Consider the following 16,858-nt stretch of genomic DNA (forward strand, 5'->3'; position numbering starts at 1 on the left):
ATATTGTAGATACATTGTAGATATATTAATAATTCTACATTATATAGGCTATATATTAATAATTTGTTGAACTATATTAATTAATTAATTTGTTGTTATTGTTGAGATGGTTATTGTTATTGTTATGACCACGCACGTGTGCATACCGAACGTGTGCATACCGAACGTCAGTGGCTTTCTGCAAGCTCATGAGGCAAATACTTTGAAAGTTACTTTGAAAGGCTTGAGACTGAGCAGAGACTGAGCAAATGAAGTGCGGGAAATGAAGTATTCCACCAGGGCCCTAAATTGTAATGGACTGGAGCTCACGGTTCACATCGAGAGAGAAATGGGAACGTGGGGTCACTGCGATGCGAAAGGGCACTTTTACTTTCACTTTCGCGATCAAAGTGCATGCCACTGATAAGCTTTGTAAATGCAGTATTACAGTATACACATACCAATTAAATGCACAGGTCTCCTCTTGTGTGTCCTACCCACAGGTCGAGGCAATAACTTTCATTTCGCTTTTAGATATCTCTTTTATAGATGCCATCAATGCTTTTAACTTTCTAGATGTAATTACCGAAATCAAAACAGTCCATAAACTACAAATCCTCATGAAAACTTCAGTCAAGCCAGCTCGCGTGTCAACCTGAGAGATCAGCCTCCTTACCTTAAAGTGTCAAATTTCTCAGTTTCTAAATGGACGGTTTGGTTTGATTGACAAACGCTAACGTTCGGCCATGATTTATATACAATCGACCTGTCCTAACACGTTAGCACGCTGTGATCAATTGCTTGGAGATCGCGTGTTTCTCCGTTCAAGAGCGCATTTCCTGTTCACATCTGCGACAGAACAGTTGATTATTTATGAACAAAAGCTCACAGAAACGGAAGCTCACAGAAATGGTCTCATTTGAAAGAAAATATCCTAAGCTAAAAGATGATATATTGTGATTGATTGAAGCAGCCCTTATCAAAAGTGCGGGGGTCGATTTCTGTCTTTCTGATCCCTGTCCCCTGTGCCAACAGCGCACCTGGTTAACAATATTAATCATACTTCTCACTTTAGATTAGGTCACAGAAAATGGGAAAATGCCATTAATTAAGTGCAACCATTATCGGACATTAATTGCATTTATATTCAGTGTTCCTTAAAATGTTTATAAATACATTAAGCACACACATACATATACAGTACATGTTGGCATATGTGGTTTACAGGGACTCTCCGGAGATCCAGAGGATCTCCTTCAAGGTGGCCTGCTCGAGGGCCAACTACTTGGTAATGATCTAGAACTCCAGGGCTAGTATCAGGGAGGCTCCAATGGAGCCTGAGCTACCTCATGACCTTCTGCTCAGTTCTAGGGAACTAGGACCCTCAGGAACCTAGCTCAACCCAGAGGATCATTTTCAAGGTGACCCAAGGAGGGCTAACTACTTGGTAGCAAATCTAACTCCGGCAGAGATAGCCACTGGTATGCAGGCTTGGAATACTAGTTTGCATTGCCATAACGAGCCGTGTACTCAGCATATCATTGTCTACCCATAAAGCAAGGGGAGTACAAAACTGTGCGACAGGGCTGACGAGGAGGCCTCAGTCAGGGCGTACTACTCTAGCATAACACGGCCACAGGCCTGAGGCTAATGCTTGAGCTTTAAAGGAGCGTGCTCAATTCGTCCTGAAAGGGGGAGTACTCAACACACTCAACCTGAACATCACTGGTGTTGGGCACATATGGGGCACAGAGCTCTTTTCAGCTCAACCTAGATACATTGAGGAGGCCGTAAGGCCTTCCACTCACATGAATAGCCTAATGCAGAAGGCCGGGGTCGACTCTCACAAAGATAGGAGGCGTACTAGGATCACTAGCCGCTAGTCTTAACCCTCTGGAGTCTGAGGCTGATTTGGGGCCTGGAGAAGTTTTGACATGCCCTGACATTTGTGCTTTTTTCAGTTGTTCATAAACATATAAATGACAAAAGTGTCATTACACTGTATTCAGCACAAACTAGGCTACAATAATATGTGAGGAACATGTATGTACATGTTTGTGTTTTTGAAGGAATAATGTTTATGCGTGGTTACTGAAAAAACAAAAAACTTAAGTCACTGAAATAAGGCCAAAATAAGTATATTAAATCTGTGTTCACAAGACTTTTGGGTATTGGAGGTTGTAGACTAGAGTTTTTGCTTCAAAATTATGTAAAAAATGATGCTGCCTACTCCTTCATATAAAACAATATATTGATTTAGTTTTTGTAAGACACTTTTTGCCAAGAAACACAGTATGCATGGAGGCGTGAATCACCACTGAAAAATGGGCCATTCTCACCTGAGAAGACAAAAGAATTGAATAGTAATGAGCTGAAATGACTTGCATATTAATGAGGCATTTCAGTCAGGTAGGCTGTGAAAAAAACCTTCTGTGATGTCTCAAGCTCATCATGATATATGAAACATATAGAAACATTATTACAATATAAAGTAATGGTTTTATATTATACTTTAAAATATAATGTATTTCTGTGATGCAAAGAGTCTGAATATAGGCTTTTAGTTTAAAAGCATGCACATTTGGAGAAATATTGGATTCTCATATGCTTATGTCAATTTTCTATACAGAGAAGTTATATTTATTTAATATTCATTGTCATTACTATGAGCGCTGGTGTTTTCAATTCATCCTTGAAGTCGGAGGGCGCTCTCTGTGCATTTTTAGTCCACAAATTCATCTAAAAGAAGAAGAGGCTATTCCATGAATGGAGTTTACAATTCATACTGCAGCCGGAGGGCGCTAAAGAAACAAAAACTCATCTAAAATTCATCTGTAGAAGAAAAGAAAACAGGAACTAACTGCATGTCTTCTAGAGCTCCCTAACCATGACTTTTACATCCAGATAAACACTTTTCAAGACAATAAATACACGATTGAGATGATGAATGCATGTATTGCCTCTGCGTCTGAATAGCGCTGGCTCCGTGGGCGTGGCCGCATTAGCAGATAATGAGCTGAATCACGGACTTCTGACATGGCTCTCTTTTCATACAGATTGCATAAACACAGAAGGTTTGTTTTCGATTTGACTTACATGATTTAAAACCTGACATCTTAACGTTTTTTTAGACATAAGTTTAATTTTTCTGTGATTAGTATTCACTAAGTTACAGTTCATTTTCTGAGAACTATCAGATTGGACTTCGTTCAGAGGGAGAGGAGAAATCACGCATCATGTTAGTTTTCTTTATTTTACAAAAAGCACAACATTGTGTTTTTACTCTGAGTGTTATACAAATAAAAGAAGATATTCTATAGTTTCAATTGATATATTACTTATGTCTCTATGACAAAAAATGACGGAGTATTTTAAGTCTGTTTTGCTGCAATGTGAAAAAAAACCTGCAAAACGCGCCGGCGCGTTTTCAGACCTCAGAGTGTTAAGCTGGAGAGGCTCCAGGCTACTGCATTCTAAGAGGCGGAAAGCCTCTGTCGTAAAAAAGATGAACCACCTCTGTCGTAAAAAAAGGTATTCCTGAGTGCTAGTCTTAAGCTGGAGAGGCTCCAGGCTACTGCATTCTAAGAGGCGGAAAGCCTCTGTCGTAAAAAAGATGAACCACCTCTGTCGTAAAAAAAGGTATTCCTGAGTACAAGCCTAGGCCGGATATCGGGGCGGCCCAAAAGAAGGGCCGGCATACATGCACTTATGACCTTGCTAGATAAATAAAATAAAGTGGAGACCTTGCTCAATAAAGTGGAGACTTCAGCCTAACAACTCTAAAGAAAGGAGACAGGCTCACACAACACTCTGGGGAACTGACCACCTGGAGCTCAATGGAGTGGTGACTTCAACAAAAGGACTCTCCTGGTGAGAGGAAACCAACACATTCACCACAGGGAATGTCAAGGTGGCCTTAACAGGCCATCACTTGAGGACATCAACTACCTGGAGCTCAGTGGAGCTTAGTGGAGCAGAGGCAAATGAGAGGAAGCCAACATACTCATCATAGGGTGATTGTCAAGATGGCCTTGCAGTAGGCCAATGTCAAAGACCTCAACTACCTAGAGCTCAAATGGAGCAGCAGGCTTGAATAGACTCTCAAACAAGAGGAAGCCAGCTCACTCATCACAGGGTGATATCAAGTGTGGCCCAGATAAGGCTAACACCTACCGTCATGATCTATCTGGAGCTCGGGGGAGCGGAGGCTTCAGCATATCGCATTCTACTCTCTAAGGGAGAGGAAACCGCTTCACTCGACCTAGGGAATGTATCAACATCTCAAAATCGTGATATTACCTGGAGCTCAGCAGAGTGGTGGCTTCAACAAACGACTCTCTTTAACGAGAGGAAGCCAGCCCCCTCAACCCAGGAGGATTATCAGGGCAGCCCCGGAGGGCCGAACACCTGACATATCAACTACATGAAGCTCAGATCCCACATGGAAAAAACCTATATAAACATATATGTTTCAATATAGGTTTTGATATAGGTTTTACATATATGTGACATATATAAAATTGGCCGTTTCCCTATATTATATGTACATATATGTACATATATGTACACATATATGCACACATATATGTACACATATATGCACACATATATGTACACATATATGCACACATATATGTACACATATATGTACACATATATATATATATATATATATATATATATATATATATACACATATATGTACATATATGTACACATAATATAGGAAAACGGCCAATTTTATATATGTCACATATATTAAAAACCTATATCAAACCTATATTGAAACATATATGTTTATATAGGTTTTTTCCATGTGGGACCAATTTCACGTGTTCGTGTAGCGGTGTGTTTTCTGCGTTGTGTCGTAATCAAAGACAGACTGCGAAAAATCTTGCCATCAGGTCCTCACTTTATTCTGTATAACACAAATGGCAATATATGAGGACTTGTGCAGCATACAAACAGCATGCGGCAGCAACACACAACGCTGAGAAAGAGAGATATTAAAAGTAACTTAAGTAAAGAAAAATAATCAACGAAACATCTGAATGTACATCACAGAGGGGTTTTGGATTACAATCATACAAATATATCATGTGAATTCAGCTGTTACATGAAACATGGCCTTAATTGAATCACCGCAAAAACTTTGTGCGACCTACCGCTGTGATGTCTCATGCAGACTGGGAAGCAGCAAAGTGCGTCAACACCCCAAGTCAGCATGGCGGCAGGAAACCCCAAATATGGTCATGGCAAGTGGAATCACAAAATAATTGTCTAAATACATAACTGCTACATTCGCACATACATAAGTTCTTGCATAATTTTTTTTCGTTAATTCTTAGTTTTTGCCTTGATAATAGAAAATATGAGCTAGGCATCATGTATGACAGTCAAAAATGAGATATGAGCTACAAAATGACCAGATCCTGCCATTAGCTATATAGAAGACATATCTTGTATGTATAGGGCATATATATGGATATGAAGAAGCAATACAGGAGACCTATATTTCCTGTATATGCACATATATGCACCTCAATTTTGCCTATATGTGGCATATATACACATATATGCAGTATATATACGCATATATGCAGCATATATATAGCATATATGCAGTATATATGCGCATATATGCAGCATATATGTACATATACACTGCATATAGGTTTCATATATGCGCATATATCCACATATAGGTTCTTTCCATGTGGGATGAGCAGCGTCCTAAAAAAAACAACTCTCAGAACGAAAGGAGACCATGCCATTCACTACAGGTGATATTTCGTTCTTAATGCTTCCCACTATTAAGACCTCATAAAGAAAAGAGGCACATAGTAAGGGTGCCACGATAACCTTCCCTAATAATGGGAGCTCCAGGGCCCCAGTTTAAATGCCCCAATACAAAAAAAAAAAAAAAAAACATAGAATAACATATCCCCTTATTCCTTTCTACAGGGAGCTGAGGTCACTAAATTTGTAATGGCTCTCACAGAGGGAGAGGTAACCTGAAGCTCAACCTGAGACTTCAAAGAGCAGAGGCCTGAATGTAAAAGTGGCCTGCCATACTCTGCAGTCTGAAAGGATGCGCTCACTAACAAGCTCTGTGTTGGATCCACAGATGGGTCCAAAAAGATGGAACCAACACATCATTAGTCCAGCCTCAGGCCTGGTGTGAAGCGCCTGGTATATAAAAGAATAAAAGCCCCCCTATTATTCCTTTCTATAGGGAGCTGAGGTCACTAAATATAAAATGGCTCTCATGCCAGAAAGGCAACCTGCAAAGCTCAACCTGTAACCACAGTAAATGGAGGCCTAAATGTATATGAGGCCTGCTATACTGCTGTAGACTGAAAGGATGCACTCAATACCAAGCCCTTATGCCGGACCAACAGAAGGGTTAATAATAATGGAACAGAACCCAACATCAGTCCATTCTCAGGCCTGATAAAAAGCACCTAATGTGAATAAACACTCCCTTTATTCCTCGCCATAGGGAGCTGAGGTCACTGAAAAATAACAATTCTCACCAAAGGTGAGGCGACCTACAAAGCTCAACCTGTGAAAACAGAAAGCGGAGGCCTTAACATAAATAAGGCCTGCCATATTACTGTAAACTGAAAGGAATAAACACTTACTAACAAGCCCTGTGCTGGACCAACAGAAGGGTTCTAATAATGGAGCAGTCTCATCATCAACCCAGCCTCAAGCCTGATATAAACAGTGTTTTAAGGCACACACAGACGCATGAGTATGGAAGTAATTTAATGCCAAATGTTTTTGAAATAAAAAGCTTGTTGAATTGCACTAATTGAAAAAAAAAAAATGCATTACATTAGCTGTGCTTGCATTTTGATGCATTGTATTTTTAAGATTTGCATTTTTATGGGCTAAAATTCAACATGGTTGTATATTTAAGCTGTGTTAAAAATATTTCAATTAAAAATATTTCACACACATTTTCATTATTAAAAATTCAATCATTTATTTTCACCTTTCAGATTTCACTTCCAAAATATTAATTCTGTTTAAAAATACAACCTATAAAATTCGACTAGTAATTTTCAGTCCATTTTATTTCGCTTTACAAATTCGCAAATTAAAATGTTTTTTATTATTATTATTATTATTATTATTATTTATCTGTGCATACATATTTCTGTGAAATACGCGTTAGGTTGCACTTCCACAGAAGAAAGCCGATATATGACATCTACTGATATAGCAGCAGAGGACTGTTATTTTGTTGAACGAACTGATGATGACGTTACTGACTCAGATTTGATTGACCAATCGGCTGAAAGGGGCGTGTAATGACCGCCCACATGTGGAAAACGAGTTTTGAAGTCGTGTTTCCGTTTTCTATTCGTGACCCGAAAAAACGAAAATCGAGCCAAAGTCTCGTTTTTCCGGGTTTTTTTTTTTTTTTTTGCTAACAAACGAAAAAACGGGAAACGACCGTTTTCTCGTTTCTGCGTATTTCATTTCAAATTGGAAAACAAACTATCAAAACGTGCACGGACCGTTTCCCTCATCCGTCACAGGATTCCCCTGCCATCAGGACATATAAAACTCTTAACACATCTTAATGGACTCGTGCAGTGATATAAAAGACCAAACTCGCACCTCATTTGTGATGTAAGTTATACTATATAGGCTCCAAGAAAGCAGATACTTGCATAAAGTTGGTCTGACGCTGAACGTTTGATATTCGCAAATTTAGGGACCGTCTCCCTTTAAAGAGAATGATTTACAGTCACAAAACCAGTGTTCATCTAGGTCTCGGGTCGAACAGTGAAGCGCCCTACTCTCTCTCTCTCTCTCTCTCTCTCACACACACACACACACACACGTGTGAACTCACACAAACTACATACATATATATGTGGATACAAAAAAAAAGGATACATCCTTTTTTTTTTTTTTTCCTTTTTTTAACACGTTCATCACACAATTAGTTCTACTTTGTTCATTTTTATTTTTCCTGCTCATATATTATCCTGCTTATACAAATTTTACATCGTGTTGCCAAAGCATTTATGAGCAGGAAAAATAAAATTAACAAAGTAGAACAAATTGTGTGATGAATGTGTAAAAAAAAGAAAAGAAAAAGTATATGTGTATGTACTTTGAGTGTGTGTGTGTGTGTGTTTGTGTGTGTGAGAGAGTAGGGCGCTAATACTAATGTATTAGTAAATGTTGGAATTAACAATAACTGTTCGGATTTTCAGTTATTTAGCCCTCCGAAAAGGCTCATCAGGAAGCACACAATGTCATGACTCGTGTTCGTCTTCAATTTTATTTAAATCAAATGACCACAGGTCATAAACCTGAAATGCAACAAACAATAACAAATATTATTTAAATAATGGCAAAATATTATTTAAACAATGGCAAATATTATTTAAATAATGACAAAATATTGTTTAAATAATGACAAAATATTATTTAAATAACGGCAAAATATTATTTAAACAATGGCAAATATTATTTAAATAATGACAAAATATTATTTAAACAACGGCAAAATACTATTTGAATACATCATATAAGTTAATCAAATAACATAATATAACAATAATGTAAATAATGAAATCAAAAGCCTGCAACACCATAAAATGTGACGAATCTAGCTTAAAACTACATTGACTACATTACCCAGAATGCCTAGCGCCAGAGGAGCATGCGCACAGTGACTCTACCGTCACTGGTAGCTATGGGCGCTGTCTCCGTATACAAAACCCATGCTACCACAGTCCTCGATCAAATGATTCATACACGCATAAATGCACTCTACCATAGACCACCGATTAAAACCACCGCTATCACTACCGCCACAAGAAACCAATAAAGTGCTCTGAATAATCAGCACAACGCTAATGGCTAATAATGATGCCTAATGCTTTACAACATCCAGGACGCTAAACTACCGCTACAAGTTACTCTTATCCAATTAAATACAGACATAATAAAGTATACGTTTAGTGCATTCATATATAATTGCCTTAATGTTACTAGATTGTGTGAAAAGTTAGCGGTTACATACCAACGGGCTGTGTGCTCCTGCTGAATGTCTGTGATGAAGTGATTACCATAGACAGTAAAAGAAATGGACACAGCGACCCCATTGGAACTCAATTGAGAGAAGTGAAGCCCATTTTTAGCGATTTTTAGCACTTCCGTTTCTGACGCGCAGACTCAAACTAAGCTTGATGACGTCAGCAACCTGTCTGACAGATGTAAATCTTCTAGTAGCTGTGCGTGCAAACTGCCATCGTTAATCTTGCAGAGACGGCGAGCTTGAGCGGGGAGTTCTTTGGCGTGAGTGAGCAGGAGTAAGTATTCTGATTAATTATTTTGTATAGTATTTTAAAATGTAACGCCAGTACACCATATTAAGTTAATGCATACTATTGCCTGCGAGCTTCTCCTCCTGTCTGTACGGTAATTTCTCTACTGTGCGACAGAGAGTTGAGTGGTTATGACGCAATCGTTAGCCTATTTTTACAAAAACTGTTTCTACGGGGCCATAATGTAACATAGAAGGTAATGGAGCCCTTTATACATTGTCGTGTATCTTTAGAAATAAATAATGGACAAATGGAGTCTTTAAACGCCTCAGATGTAAAGTTATTCACTGTCAAAGTGACGCCAAAATAAATGGGAGTCAATGGGATGCTAACGCATGTGAAGTTCTGCTACAAGATGGCGGCACGCGGCCGACTTCAACTTCCGGTCGACTTCCTTGGGCACTGGTGATTACCAGCTGCCATGACTTTAAAGTCTCTAGTAAAGCTGCACATGTGCACATACTGTAACACATCTGAGCATGTAAACAAACTTAAGAAATCACTCATTTCCCATTTGCGTCTCATTTATCTATTTGCATATACATTAAATTTTATTTATTTATTTATTTTTTTAACAAGCTAAAAGTCTTAACAATAACAAAGATTAATAAGTGCTGTAGAAGTGCAGTTCATTGTTAATATTAACTAGTTAATATAAAGTGTTACCTTTTATTTGAATAAACATCAAAACTAAAAGGTTAGCATTACCTGAGACCTAGATGAACACTGGTTTTGTGACTAAATCATTCTCTTTAAACGCTATTGAAGGTAGAAACATTAATACCAATGTCGTAACTTTAGAGACGGCCCCTAAATTTGCGAATATCAAACGTGCAGCGTCAAACTAACTTTATGCGAGTATCTGTGTCGTATCTTGAATACAATAGAAAAAAACTCCAGAGAACTGAACTTCTTAATGGGCTTCTTTATTGAGGACCCATCTTGGCAGCAAGCAACAAACACACACCAGCCCGCTCAGACTACGTGCTCTTCTCTGCTTTTAACAGTGCTACAGCCCACCACACAATGCATCACCGCCCCCTACTGGACAAACACAATACTACCTTTAACATACAACATTCCCTCCCACTTAAGTTAGAGGAAATCCTTCCCCAAGAAACAAATTCTTCTGGAACAATTTTATAATTTTTTTTTTTTTTTTTAAACAACATACACTTCATAACATTCAGAATTCACATGTGGAACATTTTTTCCTTTTTCAAAAGTCTTTAGGGTACACTGTTTATGTCACAAAGTCTTTAAGATATGCTGGTGGTTTCCTCTCTCTGACTGAATGTCGGAGACATCCAGAAAGTGCATTCTCAGACTCCTTTCTCCTTTCCACACTTTGAGTCATTTCAGGCAATATTTAAACACTGGGGGAATCTGGCAATTGATTTCTTTGACATTCAGTTTGCAAACTTTCAGGCTCCCAACTATCTCCAGTGGGAATCAATTCAAGGTTTGTTGAAGTACTGAAAGCTTCTGGTACTTTCATATCAGCATCCACTGACACTACAGCTGTGTCCCAATTCAGGGTCTGCGCACTTCGAAGTGCATGAAAGGGGTGGGGTTTTGGAGTGGAGGGTTCCCAGGTCTGCGCAACAAAACCATCCCAAAAGTAGTGTAATCACAGCACAAGTGTAAAAGTATCCCAATCCCAGACTTGGCTACAATGAGCTGAGCATCGTTACATGGCTATCGGCTGTGTGACAGACAGCTGACAGTTGACGTTTATGTGTGCATTTTAAAGTTTATGACTTTCATTGGGTTTTGACATGCTTCACTGCCCGCGACGACGGGACACTGGACCAAAATATGTATGGTTAAACTATGTAATGTTATATCATTCGCAACTAGTTAACCTTGTTTGCTTTTTATGTTAAATTATGTTAAATTTATGTTAACTGTGAAAATATATACATTCATATTTACATTTACTCTGTATTTAAGTCTGAATTTAAAGTACAGTACTTTAGGATTTTATTCAACTGCACTCCATCTCAGTCGTTGTTTATGATGTTCAACCTAAGTTCTGTTGTAAACAGTTGTAAAGGTACTTTATGTAATGTATAGAACGATGTAGCCTATTTTAATGTAAAAATATTTAATTTACATGATGAAAAAATGATTGTATATGTTGTATATGTAAAATGTTTCATGTAAAATTATAAGTTGCATAAAAGAAATAAACAATGAACAGAACAATTCTTTTATTTACAGACGTGAACATGCGTAAAAAAAAAATGATCGAACAGAAATTATAGTAATTAGAAATTACTCTGGCTCATTTACAAATAAATTACTTTACAAACATAATGTATAACTTATGCATTTCATTTTTAACTTACATCACAAAAATAAGCTGTACAGAAATTAGGCTGTTTGATTGACAAAGTGACATTTAAATAATATTTATATCGACACATTTTATGCACTGTATTCTGTTCTTGAGAAAAATGGGGGGAAAGCGGACTTTGAAGTGCGATTCACCGCGGCGTGAGGAGGGATGACGTAATTCACGAGCGACTTCAAGTGCACCCTCTCCGTTTCGCAGTGGAATGAAGCGCCGATTTCAAGACACTTCGCAGTCTACACTATCCCACAGTTCATTGCGCGCCAGTGACGACAGGAGTTCTGTGTGAATTCACATAAATGTAAGCAATGCCCCGTGTTCACCAATATCTAAATCAAACTGTAATATCTGGTTTTCATAAATACAGTATTTGTCTCTGAGATGGAGTGCAGCTGAATAAAATCCTAAAGTACTGTACTTTAAATTCAGACTTAAATACAGAATAAATGTAGAAATATGAATGTATATATTTTCACAGTTAACATAAATTTAACATAATTTAATATAAAAAAACAAAGGTTAACTATTGCGAATGATATAAAACTAACATTACATAGTTTAACCATACATATTTTGGTCCAGTGTCCCGTCGTCGTGGGCAGTGAAGCATGTCAAAACCCAATGAAAGTCATAAACTTTAAAATGCACACATAAACGTCAACTGTCAGCTGTCTGTCACACAGCCGATAGCCATGTAACGACGCTCGGCTCATTGTTGCCATGTCTGGGATTGGGATACTTATACACTTGTGCTGTGATTACACGACATTTGGGATGGTTTTGTTGCGCAGACCTGGCAACCCTCCACTCCAAAACCCCACCCCTTTCATGCACTTCAAAGTGCGCGGACCCTGAATTGGGACACAGCTTACATCAGTATCATAAGGGTCAGCACCCAAGGCAGTTTGACAATCTTTAGTCATCTCTTTTTGGTGTCGCCTGAATAATTGATCAACATGATGTCATACTACTTGAGCACTTCCTAATGCTACTTTATATGATACAGGCCCTGTGATGTCCTGAATGACTCCCTGGACCCATTTTGGTCCATACCCAAAATTTCGGGTGTACACAATGTCTCCTACTTCAAAATAGCGGGACCTAGCATGTTGGTCATGGTGCTCTTTTTGAACTTGTTGTTTAGCTTCAAAAGTTTGCACTGCCCGTTCAGCAAGACCATTTGATGAGGGATGATATGGTGCAGAGGTGACATGCATTATTCCATTCCTAGCCATGAATTCTTTGCTCGCTTCACTCACAAAACACGGGGCATTATCAGACACCATCATTTCAGGAATGCCATAGGTACTGAAACTGTTTCTAAGGCACTCCAGAGTAGTAGCTGTTGTTGCTGAATTTACCGAATAGGCATCAATCCACTTAGAATGGGCATCAACTAAGATTAAAAACATTTTCCCAAGGAATGGACCCGCATAGTCCATATGCACTCTTCTCCAAGGCTGTCGTGGCCACTCCCACGGATGAAGTGGTGCACACACAGGGGCTTTTCTCTGTTCTTGACACACAGTACAATCTTTTACTCTGGTCTCAATGTCAGCATCTAAATTGGGCCACCATAGATAACTTCTAGCCAGGCCTTTCATCCTTGACATACCTGGATGAGACTGATGGAGCCGTTCCAACAATCCCGAACGTCCTTGCTCTGGAATGACAATACGGGCTCCCCACCGCACACATCCATCTTGAACACTGAGCTCTTGCTGTCTCTGTTTATAAGGTGCAAATTCAATTAAATTACTGTGATCAGGCCAACCTTTAAGCACATACTCACGCACTCTAGAGAGAACAGGATCGCGGGTAGTCCAGTCCTTAATTTGCTCTGAGGTCGTCAGAGGACCAACAATGCTGTCCACTATCAAGACATGCTCCTCCTTCAGTTCTTTCGCAGGAATCTCTGGAACAGGGAAACGACTGAGGGCATCAGCATTTCCATTGTCCTTGCCTGCTCTGTAAGAAATGACATATTCATATGCCCCGAACATCACTGCCCATCTTATGATTCTTTGAGAGGCCATCTGTGGCACAGCTTTCATTTCATTTAATAAACTGAGTAAAGGTTTATGGTCTGTACAAATCACAAATTTACGGCCATAGAGGTATTTATGGATTTTTTTCACACCGAAAATTACAGCTAAACCTTCCTTTTCAAGCTGTGAGTAATTTTTCTCTGCTACTGAGAGTGTGCGTGATACAAACCCGATGGGTCTCTCAGTCCCATCTGCCATACGATGTGCCAGTACAGCTCCCACACCATACGCTGAAGCATCACAGGAAAGTATCAAGTCTTTTTTTTCATCATAGTGTACTAACACACGGTTAGACTGAAGTAACTCTTTAGATTTTCTAAAGGCTTTTTCTTGTTCCTTTCCCCAAGACCAGGGGACGTCCTTTTTCAAAAGTTTGTGCAAGGACGCAAGCAGTGTGGAAAGATTTGGCAGGAACCTGTTATAAAAATTCAGCAGTCCCAGATATGCTTTCAGCTCTGTTACTGATGTTGGTGTTGGTGCCTCTTGTACTGCTTGGACTTTTTCAGGAACAGGATGAATACCAGTGGCATCCACTTTATGTCCCAGGAAAATTACTTCCTTTTCAAAGAACTTACACTTTCCCCTTTTCAATCGTAAGCCACACTCTTCCAACCGTTGTAACACTTGATCCAAAGTTCTCAAATGCTCCTCATCATCTCATCCTGTCAGCAAGATATCATCCAGATAGACCATCACCTTTGAAATGCCTTTCAGGACCCCTTCCATAGTCCTCTGGAAGATTGCTGGACTCGAACTAACCCCAAAAGGTAATCGGGTGTAGGTGAACAGACCTTTATGGGTATTCACGGTCACATATTGTTTCGAGGTTTCATCTAACAGAATCTGTTGGTATGCGTGACTCATATCTAATTTACTGTATTTTTCTCCGCCAGCTAAGATGGCAAACATATCCTCCATTCGAGGAATGGGATATTGCTCCAGGGACGATTCTCTGTTAATAGTTACCCTGTAATCTCCACACAGTCTCACTGCTCCATCTGGTTTTAACACAGGCACCACAGGTGTGGCCCACTCTGAGAATTTCACAGGCTCAATTATATTATCTTTAAGCAGACGATCAAGTTCAGCTTCAACTTTCTCTCTCATAGCAAAAGGCAGTGACCTTGATTTAAAGAAATGAGGCTTTGCATCACTTGGTACATGAATCTTAGCAGTGGCTCCTTTTAATGTTCCAAGTTCCTCCTTAAAAACAGTTTCATGTTTCTTTAAAATGTCCTGCAACAACTCTGAGCTCTCTTTAATTTTACTCACATTTTCCCAGCTGAGTTTCAACTCTGTGAGCCATGATCGTCCTAATAAGTTAGGTCCAGCTCCTGCCACTACCACGGCTGTGAGTTCTTTGGTAAGGCCTTTGTGCTTAACTTTAACTTTGGTGGTACCCAAAACATTCACTGACTGTCCTGTGTAGGTTTTTAAACTTAAAGAACTTGTTTTCAGTTCAGGCAGTTTCTTTTTAGCTTCCATTTTGTCATATTCCACCTGTGATAATACAGTCACACTACATCCCGTGTCAATCTCAAACTTCACAGGGCATTCATTTACAAGCAGCATCTGTGTGATTGGGGGTACCTGCGGCTGTGGTGTCTCTATACTATACAATTGTGAAAACTTCTTCAGGCTGCTGTTCTTCCTCCTCCTCCTCTTGAAGGTAATTTGCCCTGTTTAATTGTTTTCCTCTCCCCCATTTCCATGCTTTCCTGTCGCTATCAGCACGAGTTTCTTGTGGTTTCATTCTACATACTCTTTTCACATGCCCAATTTTACCACAATTGTAACACTTTTCTTTGGCAAATCGACAGTCTTTTGGTCCATGGTTACTTCCACCACATCGATAGCACATTCCTGTAACACCTGCCTTACTTTGTTCTCCTGTGTCCATCTTAAAGACAGTGGTACTTAGTCGATTTCCTTTATCTTTATGCAAATCAGCCAAATCCTTATTAGCAGCTTCAATAGCCTGAGCTTTCCTTAACGCTGTCTCAAACGTCAGTCCATCCTCAGATAATAATCTCCGTTGTATGCTGTCATCATTAACACCACACACTAATCGATCTCTCGGCATAACTGTGAGTGCATCTCCAAAATTACAATCTTGTGCAAGCTTTCTCAGTTCAGCCACATATTCTACTATGCTTTCATCAGGATGTCTGTTTCGTGAATTAAACTTCCACCTTTGCACTATTTCACTGGGCTTCGGATTAAAGTGATTTTTCAGCAAACTCACCAGTTCCTCAAAACTCTTTGCTCCTGGTCTATTCAGGGCTCAATAAATTCCTCATTAGCCATGTAAGTCTGCGCTCCAACACAGCTCAACAATATGGCTCGTTTTTTCTCTGGTTCCTCAACATCATTTGCCACGAAGAAATGGTTTAATATTTCACAGTACTCCTCCCATGATTGTACCTTATTGTCAAATGGTACCACGGATCCCACCATGCCAGCCATCATTCCATTCAATCAGTACTTCAGGTGGTAGCTATTAACTTTCTTCAGCTCACTCAGCCGACGTCCTGTTTCTTTTACTTGCACTCAGAAAATAGCTGCTTTACCATTCCGACTTTCATCCTCGTCACCATATGTTGTATCTTGAATACAATAGAAAAAAACTCCAGAGGACTGAACTTCTTAATGGGCTTCTTTATTGAGGACCCATCTTAGCAGCAAGCAACAAACACACACCAGCGCGCTCAGACTACGCGCTCTTCTCTGCTTTTAACAGTGCTACAGCCCACCACACAATGCATCACCGCCCCCTACTGGACAAACACAATACTACCTTTAACATACAACAATCTGCTTTCTTGGAGCCTATTATAGTATAACTTACATCACAAATGAGGTGCGAGTTTGGTCTTTTATATCACTGTACGAGTCCATTACGCTGTGTTAAGTGTTTTATATGTCCTGATGGCAGGAGGAATCCTATGACGGATGAGGGAAACCCGAGTATTAAAACAGCGCTGCAATATAAAGTTAAGGAAACTAAACAACAGAGAGAAATATATGTCTACCTCAGATTTAACGTTTGATCTGTACACCAGCATCGGGCAATAACGTTATAATCTCGTTCACTGGAGAGAAAACTGCTTACATGTAAT

The 16,858-nt window shown here is 39.3% G+C and overlaps 2 protein-coding genes across 2 annotated transcripts; both read right to left on the reverse strand.

The window, feature by feature from the left end:
* Positions 1 to 12,653: 12,653 nt before the first annotated feature.
* Positions 12,654 to 13,937, reverse strand: LOC125248219 (uncharacterized protein K02A2.6-like). The gene has a single exon (XM_048159949.1). The coding sequence runs from the start codon at positions 13,935 to 13,937 to the stop codon at positions 12,654 to 12,656; it is 1,284 nt and encodes a 427-aa protein (XP_048015906.1).
* A 459-nt stretch (positions 13,938 to 14,396) lies between these two features.
* Positions 14,397 to 15,343, reverse strand: LOC125249099 (uncharacterized protein K02A2.6-like). The gene has a single exon (XM_048161302.1). The coding sequence runs from the start codon at positions 15,309 to 15,311 to the stop codon at positions 14,397 to 14,399; it is 915 nt and encodes a 304-aa protein (XP_048017259.1). The 5' UTR covers positions 15,312 to 15,343.
* Positions 15,344 to 16,858: the final 1,515 nt, after the last annotated feature.

Source organism: Megalobrama amblycephala, linkage group LG16 (genome assembly GCF_018812025.1).
Source record: "Megalobrama amblycephala isolate DHTTF-2021 linkage group LG16, ASM1881202v1, whole genome shotgun sequence".
In the NCBI taxonomy this organism is placed as follows: Eukaryota; Metazoa; Chordata; class Actinopteri; order Cypriniformes; family Xenocyprididae; genus Megalobrama; species Megalobrama amblycephala.